Here is a 19,054-nt window from a genome sequence, read left to right on the forward strand (position 1 = left end):
CTCAACACCCTTACAAGCTCTTCATACTGTTTCTGATCACTCTGTATGTACAAGACGGTACAGTAAGCAAACACAGCGTTTTAAAAAGGGACTTGCAGTGAGCCCTAGCCAAGCTACATGACAAGACTGTACCAATATTATGGGCAGAAGTTCCAGTTAGTATGACCAGGAGCAGACCTAGCTGATGTGATGCTTGACAGGGTGTTAATTTCAGTGTGTTTTTGAGTTGCTGCAATACCCATTGAAAAGCCTGGGACCGCACACTTTTTTTGCGTTTCTCTGCATAAGAGGTTCAAAAATGAGGGCTTTTGGTTACTTGAGGCAAGAATTGAGTCCACTAACTGTTTTTATTCAGGGAGACTTGCAAATCTTTAAGATTAATCGGAGACATAACTCTGGTTGCGTTGAGAGCTTCTTCGCTTAGGATGTACCCCTTGCAAAAAGTTGGGCGAAGATGTTTTGAAAATATTGTAGTTAAGGGAACGTGGTGAAAGTGTCTCGGGCATGAGTTACTTATTACGCAGAAATTCAGTATTTGTTTCACTTATGATAATATTGTCTAGGTAATTTACACATTGTGGAATATCTTCTGCAAGTTGTTTAAAGTATTTTTGGAATATTCCAGAGGCTATGGTGACCCAGAATGGAATTCTGTTGTATTGGTACAATCCAAAAGGAATGTTGTTGACAAGAATTTGGTCCAGCTTCAACGTGACAGAAAGCTTTATACAAAGTTTTTCTCAATTTTCTCAGGTTACTAAATGATATTAGTAGATTATTGAGTGCAAAATACAGACACAGTGTGTGTGTTGAGAGCAAAAATGTTTTTGATTGTAAGATTGGTCATCACAGAGAAGGTGATGGGACAGGTCACTTGATTGTGTCAGCAGTACAGTTAATTGCCCAGCAGCAGTTTCATGCTAGTCATGGTCCAAATTTGGGATTTTTCAGGTTTTAATTGTTGTGTGCCATAAATTAAGTATGTAGATTGATGTAACAGACACAGATGCCCAGTATCAAAAAGAAAAGTAACTGGCATTCCTCAAGTAGCAGCTGACAGTATTGATTTGTTGGGGGGGGAGCATTATTGTTGCTCAACAACTGAAAACTATGTATTGGAGCTGTCGTGATGCAGGTCAAGGCAGTGATTCAGCAGGGTTCGCTATGACAAACTTCCGCTGTATGTTCTGCTTTGAATCAAGTTTGGCAGATACCTTCATAATGGCGGCATTCTTTACATGGTTGCTTGATAAAACTCTCAGGCAACTTAGCAAATGGTGATAGTTACAGGAAGTGCTGTTTTGAAATACTCTTGGTGAGGCAGATATAGATCTGTGTAGCCATTCTGTTGAGTGCCCTGATGAACAGCAATTTTGAGTCTTGAAAGGTATACGAGAAATGCTGAGGACCTCACATTTTGTTTCTAAGGCATTCTGTGCCACGTGAGAAGTCTTAAATGCTTTAGTGATTCAGAATATTTGTACTCAAGAGCTCCACCTCCACAGTTGAGTTCTCAGCACATCTGACTGTCATGACAGAGGACCCAGCTTCAGTTGCCCAATGAATGAGAAATAGTGGCTCCAAGGTCTGGAAAGACAATTTGCCAGGAGAGGGTATGCAGACTCCATACTCCTCCATTCCACAAGCGAATGATGCCATATGGCAGAGGATGTCATGCAGCTAGTTGGTATTAAGTGGTCCTCTGTGCCTGATCAGGGAGTTTTCAGGCCTTGACTTACATAATACCTATGATTGGTGCTAAATGAATCACGTAATCTCTAATTATAGAATCAGTATAGTATTCATCCTGCTCCCATCCCTCCCTCCCCCTACACACACGCACACACACACACACACACACACACACACACACCATTTCATTTATGACTGAGTCCACATACCACATAGATGTGCAATCCCAGCTGCATAAAACTGGCTTCTGTCTTCCTATACTACAGGACCATGAGTCTAGCACATTGTACGTGCGTTTTTTCGTGTAAAATGATTCAGGTAACAGCACAATGAGAAGGTGGATGCCTCTGCTAATGGCACTTGTTTCCACACAAAATTGTACAAATGCAGATTTATTAACAGCAAAGATGTGCACTATCGTTGTGGGTCAGTAAATTGACCTGCTTAGATATGAAGTTTTAATCTCCTTTGGTAGATGATACATTCCTCCTCAGCTTTGTCAAACAATGGAAGTGACTGGGCTGACAGAGTTGATGCTGCTGATGAACTTACTGTGGTAGGTTTCAGGAAGTGCAGTACTGATGCTGTTTGCTGGTGTTTTTGTCCTAATAATTGATGAATGACTTCCAAGCTTCCAAAATTAAAGCTCACTTGGTGTGATTTCTGAAATATTTTGCATCACTCTCCCATTACAATGTGTATTTGTTATAATAATTGATGAATGACTTTGAAGCTTCCCAAATGAAAGTTCACTTGGTGTGATTTCAGAAATGCCAATGTTCTGTCCCCTAGCTCAAAATACCAGCACAAATGTTTAATTTCCAAAGTCTCTTGCCACTGTTTTTGTAACAGCACTGAGTATTTATTTCCACATTAAACATTGTAAAAACACATGAAATAAATGTGACGTAATTAATCTGATAATTGATAAGTTCATTTTAGGCTAAGGCAAACGAGCTCTGAAAAGGAAACCTATCACACGCTGTGTCCAAGAAAGAGTCCAGCAATCGACAAAGTTTAAATGTAAATAAAGATAATACATAAAGTTTTTTATACAGCCTTTCACCTGAGAAAGTCGTCTGCCTCTACATCAAATGCCACTAACTTACTAAATTATTTTTAGTGTTTAGTAGGAGTCAGTGATTTTCTTCATTGTAAAAACTGTGTGGTTTTTCAAATATATTATTATAATCATGGCCTGAGTGTCCTACACAAATCATCTCTTTTGGATGTTTTGAATATTCCTTAAGTTACATTACAATACTGTTGCCAGTTTATGTCAGTTCAGTTAATTTATAATATTAAAAATTTGGTCTACCTTACTAAAAGTTTATTAAATTGTTAAATAGTGGTATCTTTCCTAGTTTTAGATTGTATTTCTCCTTCTTGTTTTGTATGAGATGTGTAAAAAATATATTGACCCAAAATGTTGGTTTGAACATTCCTCACGATGACATACTAAAAAATTTCTTCCAGGACCCGAAGTTTCCTCACAATGGAAAGAATAGAAGATATGTTGTTCTCAGCTATCTCTAAGGGGGATGTGCATAATGTTGGATACCTTCTTTCAAAAGGTATGTGTAAGTAAAGTGAGACATATACTATAGCTTTATCAAGTTGGTTAATTTATCAACACTGAATGTAGGACTGTTTCAGTTTATTTCAGGTTCATCATAACTTTCTATGTACACCACAAACATTTTCTTATTTAAAAACAAAGAGATATGAGAAACAAACTATTCTGCATTTGTTACATAGTCCCCTGCTTGAACAGCCCAGACTTAAAACTGTGAATGTAATATTAATATTTAACTCATTTTAGTGTAATTTTTTATATGTAAAATTTGATTCATAAATTGAAAGATAAGATTTACCGTAATGTAATACCAGTAATTTCATGTAACAAACTGTGTATAGTGAAAGATCATTTAGTTTAACTTTCATTTAGAATGCTCTTGGGTTCAATTTAATGTATCTAAATTTCTTTCATGAAGATCACATTTATCAATTACCAAAAGGAGATAACTTGGATAGAACTGACACCAACATAAAGTTGATAGATATGAGACCATTCAGACTTTTAGAGACCAAAGAATCTTTTTCCAGCAGATGTACCAAGAGGAAAGCATTTTCTTTATCATAGTGACTCTTGTGATTTTATTAGAATAAGTTCTTCCTGGAGACAGAGCTACTGAGTACATAGATTACAGTTAAAACAAACACTAGCAAAGCAAAATACTTCAACTTGGACAACTTTTTTGATCTGAAAAAAATACTAATGTATATTTATTGTCCATCTAAACATAAGAAACTTAGAAATAAAAATAATAAATAATAATAATATATGAAAGTGAGAGGGCATGCGGAATTTCAACAGATGAGTTGTTCTTATCTGAACATCAATGAAAAATGGCATATTGAACTGATACATCAAAATAGACAAAAGCTAATATCATATGATTCATTGCTGTCAACAGTTATTTATTTCTGAGTATACATGGTTTTCACCTTTATCTCATTTTGTGTTGTGGGCATGTTTTATGTTGCTACAAAGTCCAATTTTGGTGTGAAACTTGTAGCACCAGCACCAGTGTTGAGGAATTGTAGTAGAGTTCAGTGAAATTTCTGTGTTCATCACTTGTCATCTTAGCATGTGCAATATCTCTCTTTAAAGCTGCAATCCTAAGGGCAGTTTGGTGCCAGCATTGAAACTTTTTTGCAGGTTCTCCCCATGTCATCACCACTGTCAACCATTTGATTGTATTTCTAGATAAAGTCCTCTTTCAGATTTTTCCCTGCATTTTCAGCTATATTCACTTATTTTGTTTGTTCATGTTTCCTAATATCTACCCATTGAGTCTCATACATCTGGGTTGATATCAGTCATCTTCATTATATGTTAAAGTTGGTCCATTAACTTCTCATGGGAGATTGAGCCAGAAAACAGTTTGCTGTAAAGCAGCTGATTATGAAGCATAGTATCACTCATATGGCAAACACTTGTCAGCGATCTCAGCTGATTTCTGACAGTAGTGATTTCACCACTATGCGTCAATGTACACTCTTTCTGAGTATTTGATATTGATAGTACAGTCTTCCCTTTTGGTTTTCAGAATGGTTATAAGTTTCTGCTTGTGGAAGCATTTAAGCCTTTGTATGTTTCAGATGTAGGGAGTCCAAGTTTTAAGAGCAGAATAGCACCAGTGAAGTGACAAACACCTCACGCACTATCAGTTTTGTGTCCACAGTGAGGTCTTTCTTGCTGGACCTGAGACCTCAGCTGCACAAATCCTCTACTCCCTGTCTTGTTCACAGGTATCATGCACAGGTAGCGTACTACACAGGTACAGGAAAGTATTCCATCAGCTCTTATGCTATATCTGAGACGCACGTGCTACAATCTGAGAGGACGGTCGCTGATGCAGGTTGTGCCACCACCTAAGTTTTACAATTAATAGAGTGTCAAAAATCGATCGTGTGTGTTGTTCTACTGATTTACTTGCTGTTGTAGCTCTTGTGATGTGACAGCAAGTGTTAGTCATGTGTGTATTGTATTTCAGTTATTTTTGTGATTCTGGTTAGTTTTTGTGCAGAAGTCTAGGCAAAGTGAGAAACTCTCTTTCTACTCAACATGTGAGTTGCCTGTTAGTATTTCAGACAATATGGAAGCTTTAGAAATATTGTGTGAAAAGGGTATGTGCCCAGTCATGCTTAAGTGCAGTTAGATTCATTTCCTCAGGTATATTCACAATAAATGTTATGATGTGGAACATGTCAGTTGAACAAAAGATCGTAAGGACATTGTATGTTTGTGTGTGTTGCATAATTGTTATGCCCTCATGAAAATCCTGAGCTACATCATCATCACAACAAAGACATCCAAAGTGTCTCAGTACAACCCACATAACAGGCCCTAGAAATGAATCAAATGCTTCTGTAACTCTTTGAAGGCTAAGAAGAGAGATTTTGCTGCTCTATACGTTGTTTGTGAAGTTACCTTGCGCAGAAAATGATGCGAGTTGTGCTTTTACACAGTCAAAAATCACATTGCATATCAGGAGTCTTTGTGATAACTTGAAAATGATTAAACAAAATTCTAATGAGCATTTTATTAGTAATAGATTGCAGCAATATGTTCCCATAATTATTGCATATGCTGTGATCACAGTTTTTTTAATACAGTAAAAACACTCCATCCAAACAGGCCTCTGAAAAGCCCAACAGTACCAACCAACTGCCGTGTCGTCATCAGCTGATAGGCATCACTGGATGCAGATCTGGAGGGGCACGTGGTGAGCACACTGCTCTCCCGGCCTTTGTCAGTCTTTATGAGGGGAGCCACTACTACTTGGTAATGTAGCTCCTCAAGTGGCTGTACAAGAGCTGAGTGCACCATGCTTGCCAACAGCACATGACAGACCCGGACTGTCACCCGGCAAGTGCTAGCCAAGAGTGACGGTGCTTAAATTTGGTCATCTGACAGGAACCGATGTTACCACTGCAGCAGTGCCTTTGGCTAATATAACAATAATAGTGATATAATAAAGTTGACTTCGCACTTCCTGTGATGTCCATGATTAAGACACAGTGTCAAGACTGGGCCTGAAGGGTTACTGCATCTTGGAATTACAAGGGGATGTTATCTGACTAGAAGCCTTTTTCAGGATTCAGATAAATGATTTAGACTAGTGGATCTCAAAGCATTTGATAGCACCTCTCTACAGGTTGTGAGAGAAGCCCAATCAGTTGCCACAGTATTTTGGACAGCTGAAGGAAGGGGGAGGGGGGGGGGGGAGGGAGGCAGTTTAACTGTCAGACAAAGACCCACAGAGCAAACCTAGATACCCTCCTTGTTTCAAGTTTTTGCCACTGTTCTGCACTGACGTCTGGCAAGAACTGTCAAACTCGCTTCAGACTGTCATCACTGCAGTGAATGAAATTAAAATTAAATCTCAATCTGTCAATGCCAGACTTTTTCAGATGCTCTGTGATGAATACAATGAACATTTTGAATGTCCACTGCTTCTTACAGAAGTTCAATGACTTTCGAAAGGCAGCAGTGTTAGGTTTTATGACCTCTTTGATACTGTTGTGGAGGGTTACAAAAAAGTGAAGAACTGTAGTGCTGCCAATATTTTATGGCACTACTAAGTAAAATAGCAGCACAGCCATAGCTGTTGCAAATAGGCTGCAGACAACAGCAGTTGCACAGTGTGCGAAAACACAGTTGCATCAGATGCAGCAATACCAACAGCTAGTTTCCACATTGCGAGGCAGGTGCCAGCGCTTGCAGTACCAATGACGCACGAGAACGGCAATGGCAGGCCAGTTGCCGTGCCTTTTGGTGGCCGCCTTGTTTTGGTGCACATGGTTTGAAGCGGTGCCCTCACACAAGTGGGCACTGAACCTGTATAAATACCCATCATTTTAGCCAGAGCCATCACAGTCTGGCAGTACTTATGAGGTGTTGTCTGTATCAGGATATGGGGCAACACAGCTTTGCAGGCTGCCATCATGTGACTCGGACTCCACCACCAACGAGCTTGCTGTGGGTCCTAAGTCCACTACCATGGGCTTGGTGCTATCCAAGATGGTGGTTCATCTTCGGGCTCACTTAAGCCACAGCTGGAATTCTGCCTTGTAGGGCCATTCATGACTTGGGGCAGTGCAGCTGCCATCTGCCTGTACTGGTGCAGGCATACTTAACACAGCATACCTCCACTCGCAAGGGTGGACAACACTGCTGGGGACTGTCTTCCTCTGCACGGGGAAGACAGAATCATGGTGGGCTCACTAATCTGCACGCATGCCTGCACAGAGCTGTGGATATCACGCATCAGCATTCCAGTCCAACACCACCACTGTAAAGGGCACCCACCCTGCACACCCACATTCCGGTGTTATAAGTAAGATCGACATTGTATGTCATGGCAAGTCAGTGGGTCTTTTGCCAGAGGTGGCCGGTATGTATAAATATAGGTGTTAAAATATATCTAAAAACACAGATGATGTGACTTACCGAACGAAAGTGCTGGCAGGATCGACCTGCCAGCACTTTCGTTTGGGAAGTCACATCATCTGTGTTTTTAGATATATTTTTCCCACGTGGAATGTTTCCCTCTATTATATTAATATAGGTGTTAAGTTTGATTAATTAATATGGACAGAATGCTGTATCATAAGCAAGGCCACAGTTCATTGTCTAGAAATATGTAAGGTGTTAACTATTTTAGTGGTTCAGGAGGTGAGGCAGATTTTTATTAAGAAGTGTTATGATAGTGTTACTCGTAAGTATCCTCGTAATTTGATTTTGTTTTGCTGTTTTCTTGTATTTATTGACCAGTGTTTCCACTACATCTGGGTTTGAGAATTGTAGGGAATATGTGCCATTTGGAATGTGCAATATATCATGTGATGAGCAAAGAATTTGACTCAGTATGTAAACGTGTCAAAATAGTGAGAAGTATTAGATTAGTAGTATGTTTAAGTGTCTTTTTGTTGCTCTGTTTTCTTCATGTTTTTGTATATTTAGTAGAGGATTAATTGTGTCATCTGTAATACCACAAAGGACTGCCCTGGACGATGCAGTATAGACTGTAGCAGCTGAGCTAGCTTGACTGCAAGCAGGCAGTGCATATTTGTTTAAGGAACTAAAGGCTTAGAAACAGTACAGAGCTGTGCACAGTAGAATAGAGAAAAGGAAGAAAGAATCTTACAAGTGAATGGTTGAAAATGATCACAACTCACTGAAGGCAGGGAATGTGAGGATTTTGGAAGCATTAAGAAAGAGGAAGGGAGCAGAAAGTAAGGAGAAAGAAGTTAGTAGTGTAAGTTTAGTTGATGCATGGAGTAGTGACATTGTAGAAGTTAAGAAGGGTAATACAAAAGATCATGTGAAAAAGTGGGGTTTGAAATAGCTGTAGTACTAGACAAAATATGTGCAGGCTACACTAAAGTAAATGAGTTTCTGGATAGCAACATGTGTGAGCTGTGTGTGGTAGTGACTACCTCATTGAATGATAATAGGTGTTTTTTAGAGGCTGTGGAACCTGGGCCAGATGTACAGGGAAATATATGTGCCTATGATTTTTGTGTCACACTAAGTGGAAATGGAGACAGTAATGTTGTAGTAGATACTGCAGAGGGAGCATAAGAAGTTATAGATGAGGTCGATTGTATTGAAGATGTTATAAGTAATGAAGTGTCACTTTTATTTCCAGAGGACACTGATTTGTTGCTACCTGAGGTGGTATCATCTCCACAGAAGCAGAGAGGGGATAGGACAAAAAGAGGAAACATGATTGTAAGGGAAACATTCTGGCCACTATGATGGAATCCTTTGAGGACTGTGTGTCTGAGGACTGGGAGGATTGAGTAGTGTGAGCACTAGGTCACAGCCTTGCAGTGTGGTAGATGGCGCAGGCTGCTGGCACAGATGGTAGGCTGTTTACAACACAGCCCTAGTTTATTGTGCGCAACAGATATAAAGTAGGTGAAGGATAATGCATGAGTCTGTGGCTAGCCTTTTGGTTGAAGCATTATGTCAAAATTCACCTGTGGCAATGCATAGTGGAACCTGAATTAACATTGTTCCACCTAGGGAAATTGTCACCAATGAAATATTGTCACAAGGTTCGTCTACCTGAAGAGCAAACCAGTTAAACTGTAGACCAAATCACTAAGGCTTAATTCACATGATATAGTGCCGCAAGACACTTCAAAGTTACTTTGGAAGAGCATGGAGACAAGAAAGTTAAGCTTGTGAGAGTAATTCAGTCTGTGATTGACACTATAGTGAGAGGAAGTAGGTGAGACTACTTTTTCGTGTGCACTGGGGTTACAGAAGTCATGAGATACCTTCTAATATCGTGTCGGACCTCCTCCTGCTCAGCATAGTGCAGCAACAATGTGAAATGGACTCAGCAAGTCGTTGGAAGTCCCCTGCAGAAAAAGGATGTTGGTAGATCTCCTAAACTCATATGATCTGATGCAGATTGTGTTTTTTCCAACTAGGGTGCAGGAGGACAGCAGCACAGCCATTAGACAATATTTTTATTTGTTCTTCATTACTAGATGGGCATTCTGTTAGTAAAAGGGTTGTGATGTTTGCCTGCTTTATTTCCTCATTGATTGTCCTCGGTGTCGACGTACTGCGTTGCTATACTGAAAAAGGGGGGTGGTAGTTCAACAATGATTGCTTTAAATGATGTACCTGACAGGTGCACATTTACTTTTTACATTTCTTTACTTTCACTGTTCCTCCCCCCCCCCCCCCCCCTCCCCCAACCCCACCCCCACCCTCCCTCCCCAATATACACATTTAATATGGCCAGTTAACTATTGTTTAACTTTCGATAAGCCTCATTAATAGGTTGCAGGCAAACATCCTCATACTGCTACAGTAGTTTACTGTTGAACATCTACAAGCAATAAAAACCTAATCACACATTTCACAGTCTTTCAAATAAATTGAATAGACACTGTCATTGCTTTAACAGACGGCCTATCGGTTTAACACTTATTTCACAGTTAAGCTGATGCATTGTTGTTGTTCTAACCAATATGGGTTCCGTGTCTGAAACTCGGCCGTGGACTGACTGTCGGGGCCAAAAATCGGGCCCTTATATATCCTCTCTATAATAGGCACTGAAACTATACATTGTTTGATGTTTAATTTATAGAAATTACAATTAAAACTTAACTCATTAAATTAACTGAATACATCAAAAAATTGTGTCTTTTTAGCAGTTTCTTCTACTACAAGAGTTAGTCTGAATTATTTGTTTAAATGATGAAATTAACAGATACAGTTACACAATCAATACTTTTGACAAAACTGTTAATTACTTTGGAATTAATTAAGGGCTGGCTTTGCTAACGTGTTTTCAAATAGAGCCAAATAGATCCTTTAAGAATACTATTGGTGGTTCCTCCACATGTTTATAATTATTACAGAATTTATATTTGTTTGTAAGTCAACAATAGAATTTAAGTTACGAAACAATTACTGATTTCACCATAGAACAAAAGATACTAATTAGTAATAGTCAAAATAAATTAGAAAATCAATTACATACATAAAACTAAGCACAAAATTAGACCTGCTGTTATATTCTTAAAAACTGAGGGCCAAACTTTCTCTTTTATGAAAATGCAGATTATACTCACATATGTTAATGGTATTTAGTGAAAAAATGAATTTAAGGAAGCAGCTGGCAAAACAAGAGGGGAAGTAAAAATATACCAGCTTGCTTCATCACATCACCCTCTCATTGGATTGGCCAGATAGATACTGCAAATAGCTAACCGGGCAAGTCAATGACCACAAGTGACCCCAGACATTGGCTTAACAATCTACACACACAAAAATATTACATATGAAATCTTATCAAAACTACAGTACATACATTTTTTCAAAGTTACTCTTGTATGAAATAGCCATACGAAAATCCTCATACAAAATATTTACATACCGTGTATTGTACAATTGCACAAATTATATTTTTAATAGAAATTAGGCATCTTCATCATAAGTGATGTCCTTTTTGAGTAAACAAAGATTACATTCTAAGATACATATCTCTTGATACAAGACCTGTATTGCTTCAAATAATAAATCCTCATGGTTTGCAATAAGTTAAATTACACTGCGCATTGCAGTTCACTTTTTAGATAGAAAATTTCACTTGCTCAATGTTTAGTATTTTTCACACTCACTTTTACACTTTTAATAAGCTTTTACACATTTTCTCACCCAGTTTTCTGCACCTTCAACAGGTCCAAGTGGCAGTTAGTAAGGAAATGCACTGGTATCAGTACCTTGGAGGTGGTTCTCCAAGCCACAGTACATAAAAAAATTTGGCAAAATACCCTACTTTACGACACTTACTTTTACTTCTAACTTAAGTCTAAAAAAATGTTTAACTTGAATGGCATATGATAGTCATTACATCATAAATAAGTACATTAAATAGTTCTCATAACATTACAATAATTAGCACTAAATTTGATTATAGTACGAAAGGTGTGGACTAGAAATTTTTTTAAATGAAGTGCACATTACACTACAGAACACTACTCTTAAGTCATAACTGTCTGAAACTGGTTAAACTTGATAAATTTGGGTCTCTTTCTCCATTTGCAAAATAGCAAAAACTCAAGATGTGCAGTAGCATAAATTTACTAATCATTACTTTATGAAAAAAGGATAGAGTCACTATCACATAACTTATTTAAGACTCAAATCAAAATTAAGGGGATGGAAGTTGTACCAAATCATAGCCCTACTTCTCTACTCAACTCTGAGCACTACTGTCATATAATAAGAAAATTAAATCCTCAAAAAACCACAAAATGTTACCAAATAGTTGACCTGTTGGAATATAACATCAGTTTACCACCACAGTTATCAGTTAATCAGTAAAATTACTTTTCTTCATTCCAGTATTACTATTTTAAGCTCATAATTCCTCAGAACACCAATAGAAGTTTTCAGATAACATATAGATCCAATGATGCGGCATTATGTGACTTGTACCTCACTAAAATATTGCTCTTTATGTTAATCTCTCATTCCCAGCTGCAGTGTCATGAACTGCACAATATACACAGTACCCAAGGTTGCCTAGTTCACAAATAGATCCTCAATACAGTTACACCACATTTGTTTGTACTCTGTTATCTTCTTCATTCCTCAATCTTGTTTGTCAGCTCCATTATTTTACTTACCTTTTTACCGTGTTAGTTAGTGGAGTGCATTCTCAAAAAATATCCCCATTGCAGAGACAGGCTCCCTAATCATTAAGACCCTAACATTATTCATTGTTTTAGTATTTCATTATTACTTCATTAGCTAATAAATAAAGCTCTGCTTATCCAATGCAAAATTGATTCTACTGAAAAACACCCCACAGTAACAGATTCCTATGCTAAGGCAAACTTAACCCTCATTACCAGTAAGACAAAATTATCAGTTATAAAAACTATTATTTTACTGTATTCTATCAAATTGCCTGAGATGCTAGCCTGAAGGGCAATACACATACAAATCTTGCTTACTCTTTCCACACACATAACTCCAGGCAACTATGTTGAAAGTTGTAATTCCTTAATGTTAGAAAAGGCTGTTCCATGACACACTTCTATTATACCACAATATCAAGACCTAGTATTTAAGATAGTTTTTACTGCATATTGCCTCTGCTGCTACACCAGTGAGCTGATTACTTCAGATGGTAATGTTTTCAGATAAGCTGCACCATCTCCTCCACATGTGCTGACACCTTTTATTTTCTGTATACCTTACCTCTTTGAGAGAAGTTCTTTAACTGTGACACCAATTAACTTTCTTCCACCTTTTATGATTCCATTTCTTATAACTGAGACAACATTACACACACACACACACACACACACACACACAAACACACACTGAAGAAAAATTTTCTAAAATATTCCTATACTAAAGTATACTACTGTACAAAATCACTTGAAAGTCAAAGTAGAATGTCTCTGATTCACTTATAAACTACAGATAGAATAGGAGAAGAGTTTGACTGTCTCAGGAAACACGAAAAATGAGACAGACAACTGGGATAAGCATTATCGCCATGTAATGAACTCAACACTGCGTATTGAACCTCCTAATTGCTAATTGCACAAGAAATTAGCCACAAATATTACATCAATGCTGAGATTTTGAATTACCAAGAAATTGCACTCCAACAGCTGTCCTGACAATTCCACAGTCAATAGTACCTCTTGTTTCACATCTTTGATGGCTTACCAATAGCACCAATAATTTTTATTCCAGAAACATGCATCACTGCTATACCCTCTGTGTTCTTAATAGATTCAAAAAATGGCTGTGAAATGCCATTCAAATCACTACCACTGTCAGAATCAGATCCACTGTCACTTTCTCTATTCTTTCGATTTTGTACCTGTTCCACATTTATCTCCATTTCAGTGAATTTTGAATCTACATTTTCATTTTTTTTTCTAAATCATTTTTAATCTGATTGATTTGCTTCTCAAATTTAACCCTATTTTCAACACACTGTTTCTCGGAAGCCTCCACCTTCCTACTATTGTCATCACAAAGCTTCTTTCTTTCTTCCATACATTTACTACTCATTAATGTTAATTTCTCATTAGTGTTATCACAATCTTTAACTACCACCTTAAACTTCTTATTTAATTCTGTAAGATTAGAGTTGACTACCTTAATCTCCTTTTAAATTTTTTTCTTCAGTCCATCCTTTAAGTTCACCATGTCAGTTCTAATGATATCAGTTTTCTGTTCCATCCTGCTAATGTCTTTTTTTCATACTACTAATGTCTTCTTTCATACACATACTACTCAAACTACTCATAATTTGCCTTAACATCACTTCCACTTTTCCATCTGCCATAAACTTTTGCCCTTGCTGATTTTCGCTACTAGATTCCTCCTCCTTGTCCTTAATGATCTCATCCATTTCAGTACTGTTTTCGTCCATTTCTCTCACATCACCACACAATGTAGATGATACTTTTATCATTTCATCTACAATAGGACTTTCGTCCCCATCATTGAAAGTTACATTCATGTCTGATTTATAACCACTATTGTTTACAGAACCAGTCTCACTTAGGTCTTCCTGTTCATTTAAAAACTTATCCTCTACAGCTTTGTTCTCAGTCACACTGTCTTGTTCGTTAAGGCCACTCATTATGTATCACTTAATATAAAATGGCTTTTGCCATGAAATTACCTTATTCTTATCCACTCATTTCCTGCTGCTCTGCTGTGGTTGTCATCTCAATTTTTTGTCTGCATGGCTGCTGCAAGTTGTAATTCTCTCAGCTAGACGTCTTGTTTATCCTGGTCAGCTGTGTCTACCTGCATGCTGATTGGCTGCTCCTGTACTCAGTGGCTGCTTCCATAGAACCCGCTCACTGATTTGCTGCTGTCCCACTGTGGCCAGGAAACCCAAGCGCTAATTGGCTGTTGCACTCCCTTTGTTTAAGTCACTGTAAGCCGCTTGAATTCACTGTCAAAGTTCGCGAGTCCTAGTTTATTGTGCCCACATAAAATAGACCTCACCCGCAAGGACACCATTGTTGTAATGCATAAATGGAGCAATTTATCTGACATCCAAAAGGGCATGATCATTGGTTTTCCACCCGAGCTTGGAAGTATTTCTGAAATGGCTAATGTTGTAAACTATGTACATGTTGTGGCAGTTACAGTATACCATGCCTGATAAAATGACACTATCCAAAACTGGCACTGAGGCAGCTGTGGTGCACTACGGGTGATAGATGACAGGGGTGAGTGACAGCTGTGGAGGTGTGTGCAGGCAAATAGATGTGCAACCAATCGCCCAGATGAACTAAGGGTCTAGCAACAATGTCTTCCCAATGACCTTTCAGCAAACGTTGCTGCATACAGCCTCCATAGTAGACGCCTGGCTCATGAACCCATGCTGATGGCTGTTCAGCAGTGACAAAGGTTCGAATTTGTGTGCCAAAACCACAGTGTGTGACATCCATTGAGTGGCATTAGACTGACTTTCCAGATCAATCTTGTGTTTTGCTCCATTGGAAAGATGACCATTGGCATTTACAGCATGAAACATTTGAAAGCAAACACCATGCAACCGGAAGGGAGCATTACGGTCAGGGGAATGCTTTTGTGGCATTCCCTGGGTCATCTCATCATTCTGGAATGCATAATGGATCAGCCAATTATGCGTCTATCTTTGTGGACCATGTCCACCCCATGTGCAGTTTGTTTTTCTCGGCATAATGGCATCTGACAGCAGAACAGTGCAACATTTCACACAGCTCACAGTGTACATGCAAGGTTCGAAGAGCACCAGGTTGAGTTCACCATACTCTCATTGCCACCAAACTCCCCAGATTTAAACCTGATTGAGAATCTGTAGGACCACCTTGATTGGGCTGTTCATGCCATGGATGCTCAAGAAAGAAACCTAGCACAGCTGGCCATGGCAGTGGGGTTTGTTGGTTAGTTGGTTGGTTTGTGGAATTAAAGGGGCCAGACTGCTATGGTCATTGGTACCTTTTTCCAAAACTACAAAACACAAACACAGAGTAAGAACGAACAATAGAAAGGACGACCGACGACACAGGACAAGAAAGACTTAGACACAGACCAGACAAAAGGAATTAAAATCACACGGTGTGTGACAGTGGTTGGCCGACCATGGAAACAAAAAAGGAAAAGCCAACCACTGAGAAACACACTAAAAACTCAGACTAAAATTGTAGGCCAAAGGCCAGAATCAATACAAAAAGGACAAACACTTAGATTAAGTGATAAAAGCCCTCTGCCCGAATAAAACGCAAAACTAAGCCTGCCGTCATCAGTTAAAAGGGCAGGGAGCGTATCAGGCACCGCATACATCTGCCTGAGCACAGTTAAAAGTGGACAGGCCAACAAAATGTGGACCACCGTCAAAGCCGACCCGCAGCGACATAGAGACGGGTCTGCATGGTGCAGTAAATGGCTCTGTGTCAAGTGGGTGTGGCCAATGCGGAGCCAACAAAGGACTACCGAGTCCCTACGAGTGGCTCGCATGGACGACCGCCACACATCCGTCGTCCCCTTGATAGGACGGAGTTTGTTTGGTGTGGTCAGGTTGCGCCATTCAGTGTCCCAAAGTTCGAAAATTTTGCAGCATAAGATTGCTCGAAAATTAGTTGCCGGGAGGCCAATGTCCAGAGATGGTTTACTGGTAGCCTCTTTCGCCAGGCAGTCAACATTTTCATTGCCGGGTATCCCAACATGGCCTGGGTCCACACAAAGACCACAGAGCAGCCACAACGGGCAAGAGTATGGAGGGAATCCTGGATAGCTAGCACCAGACAAGAGCGAGGGAAACACTGGTCGATACCTCGTAAACCGCCCAGGGAGTCACTACAGATAATGGAGGACTCACCTGAGCAGGAGCGGATATAGTCTAGGGCATGAAAGATGGCGACCAGCTCAGCAGTGAAAACGCTGCAGCCAGCCGGCAATGAATGTTGTTTGTAGTGGTCGCCTAGAGTCAGAGCATAACGGACACGACCAGCAACCATCGAACCGTCAGTGTAAACAACACCAGAGCCCTGATACGTGGCAAGAATGGAAAGGAAGCGGTGGCGGAAGGCCTCCGGAGGGACTGAGTCCTTCGGGCCCTGAGCCAATTTGAGCCGAATGCAAGGGCGAGGCACACACCATGGGGGTGTACGTAGAGGGTCCCGGAAAGTAGGTGGAAGAAGGAAAACCCCCAGCCTGGAGAGGACCTCTCTGACGCGGACCGCAATCATACAACCTGACCGGGGCCGACGTTCTGGGAGATGGACGACCGACTGTGGGAACAGAAGACGATAATTAGGATGCCCGGGCAAGCTACAAGCATGCGTAGCATAAGTGGCCAGTAAACGTTGGCACCGTAACCGCAGTGGAGGGACACCTGCCTTCATAAGTATGCTGTCCACAGGACTGGTCTGGAAAGCACCAGTGGCAAGTCGGATCCCACTGTGAAGGATTGGGTCCAGCACCCGAAACGCAGATGGGGATGCTGAACCATAAGCCAGGCTCCCATAATCCAGAGGGGACTGGATTAATGCCTGGTAGAGCTGTAAGAGGGTAGAGCAGTCGGCGACCCAGCTGGTGTGGTTCAAGCAACGCAGAACATTAAGATGCCGCCAACACATCTGTTTAAGCTGCCAAATATGTGGGAGCCAAGTCAACCGGGCATCAAAAACCACACCTAAAAACCGATGTGTCTCCACCACGGCAAGAAGTTCGTCAGCAAGATAAAGCCGCAGCTCAGGGTGAACTGTTCGTCGCCGGCAGAAATGCATAACGCAGGTCTTGGCAGCCGAAAACTGGAAGCCATGCGCTATAGCCCAAGACTGCGCTTTGCAGATAGCGCCCTGCAGCTGACGTTCTGCAGCTGCAATGCCAATGGAGCTGTAGTAGAGGCAGAAGTCGTCAGCATACAAGGAAGCTGAGACAGACGTTCCCACCGCCGCAGAGAGCCTGTTAATTGCAATTAAAAACAGGCAGACACTTAGGACTGATCCCTGTGGTACCCTGTTCTCCTGAACTTGGGAAGAACTATGGGAGGCCATGACTTGCATGTGGAAGGTACGATGCGACAGAAAATTTCGTAGGAAAATCGGCAGTGGACCCCGAAGACCCCAACCATGAAGCGTAGAGAGGATGTGATGGTGCCATGTCATATCGTATGTCTTCCGCATGTCGAAAAAGACAGTGACGAGGTGCTGATGGCGGGCAAAGGCCGTATGGATGGCTGACTCCAGGCTCACCAGATTGTCAGCGGCAGAGCGGCCTTTATGGAACCCACCCTGAGATGGAGCCAGAAGGCCCCGAGACTCGAGTACCCAACTCAACCGCCGGCTCACCATGCGTTCAAGCAACTTTCAAAGAACGTTGGTGTGGCTAATGGGGCGGTAGCTGTCCACTTCCAATGGGAGTCCGCCCCGGTAGCTGAGTGGTCAGCGTGACAGACTGTCAATCCTAAGGGCCCGGGTTCGATTCCCGGCTGGGTCGGAGATTTTCTCCGCTCAAGGGACTGGGTGTTGTGTTGTCCTGACCCCCATCATCATTTCATCCCCATCGACGCGCAGGTCGCCGAAGTGGCGTCAAATCAAAAGACCTGCACCAGGCGAACGGTCTACCCGATGGGAGGCCCTAGCCACACGACATTTCCATTTTTTTTACTTCCAATGGGTTCTTGACAGGTTTCAAAACGGGGATAACAATGCTTTCCCGCCATTGCGACGGAAACTCACCCTCGACCCAAATACAGTTGTAAAGGTCGAGGAGGTGTCGCTGGCAGTCCACTGAGAGGTGTTTCAGCGTCTGACAGTGGATGTGATCTGGCCCAGGAGCTGTATCAGGGCAAGCAGCTAGGGCACTGCGAAATTCCCACTCACTGAATGGAACATTGTAGGATTCAGGATGGCAGGTGTGAAATGAAAGGCTCCGACATTCCACCTGCTCTTTAATGGAGTGAAGGCCTGCGGATAATTCACAGAAGTGGAACTGAGAGCAAAATGGTCTGCTAAGCGGTTTGCAATGATGTCGGGGTCCATACAAACTGTTCCATTCAGTGACAGCGCAGGGATGCTGACAGGGGTCCGATAGCCATAGAGGCGTCTAATCTTGGCCCAGATCTGCGATGGAGAGATATGGAGGCCAATGGTGGAGACATACCGTTCCCAGCACTCCTGCTTGTGTTGGCGAATGATGCGGCGGGCCCGTGCACGGAGCCGTTTAAAGGCAATAAGGTTTTCTAAAGATGGGTGCTGCTTGTGATGCTGGAGCGCCCACCTGCGATCT

The 19,054-nt window shown here is 40.9% G+C and overlaps 1 protein-coding gene across 5 annotated transcripts in view; it reads left to right on the plus strand.

Moving 5' to 3' along the window:
- LOC124595355 (serine/threonine-protein phosphatase 6 regulatory ankyrin repeat subunit A-like) overlaps positions 1–19,054 on the plus strand; it is a 195,438-nt gene that overhangs the window by 20,594 nt on the left and 155,790 nt on the right. For all 5 annotated transcript variants that reach the window (XM_047134074.1, XM_047134070.1, XM_047134071.1 and 2 more), the window contains exon 2: positions 3,169–3,266. In XM_047134074.1, coding sequence (XP_046990030.1) covers positions 3,188–3,266 — 79 coding nt within the window. In that variant the 5' untranslated portion in view covers positions 3,169–3,187. The remainder of the gene's footprint in view (positions 1–3,168; positions 3,267–19,054) is intronic.

The sequence above is a fragment of the Schistocerca americana genome, chromosome 2 (assembly GCF_021461395.2).
Source record: "Schistocerca americana isolate TAMUIC-IGC-003095 chromosome 2, iqSchAmer2.1, whole genome shotgun sequence".
In the NCBI taxonomy this organism is placed as follows: domain Eukaryota; kingdom Metazoa; phylum Arthropoda; class Insecta; order Orthoptera; family Acrididae; genus Schistocerca; species Schistocerca americana.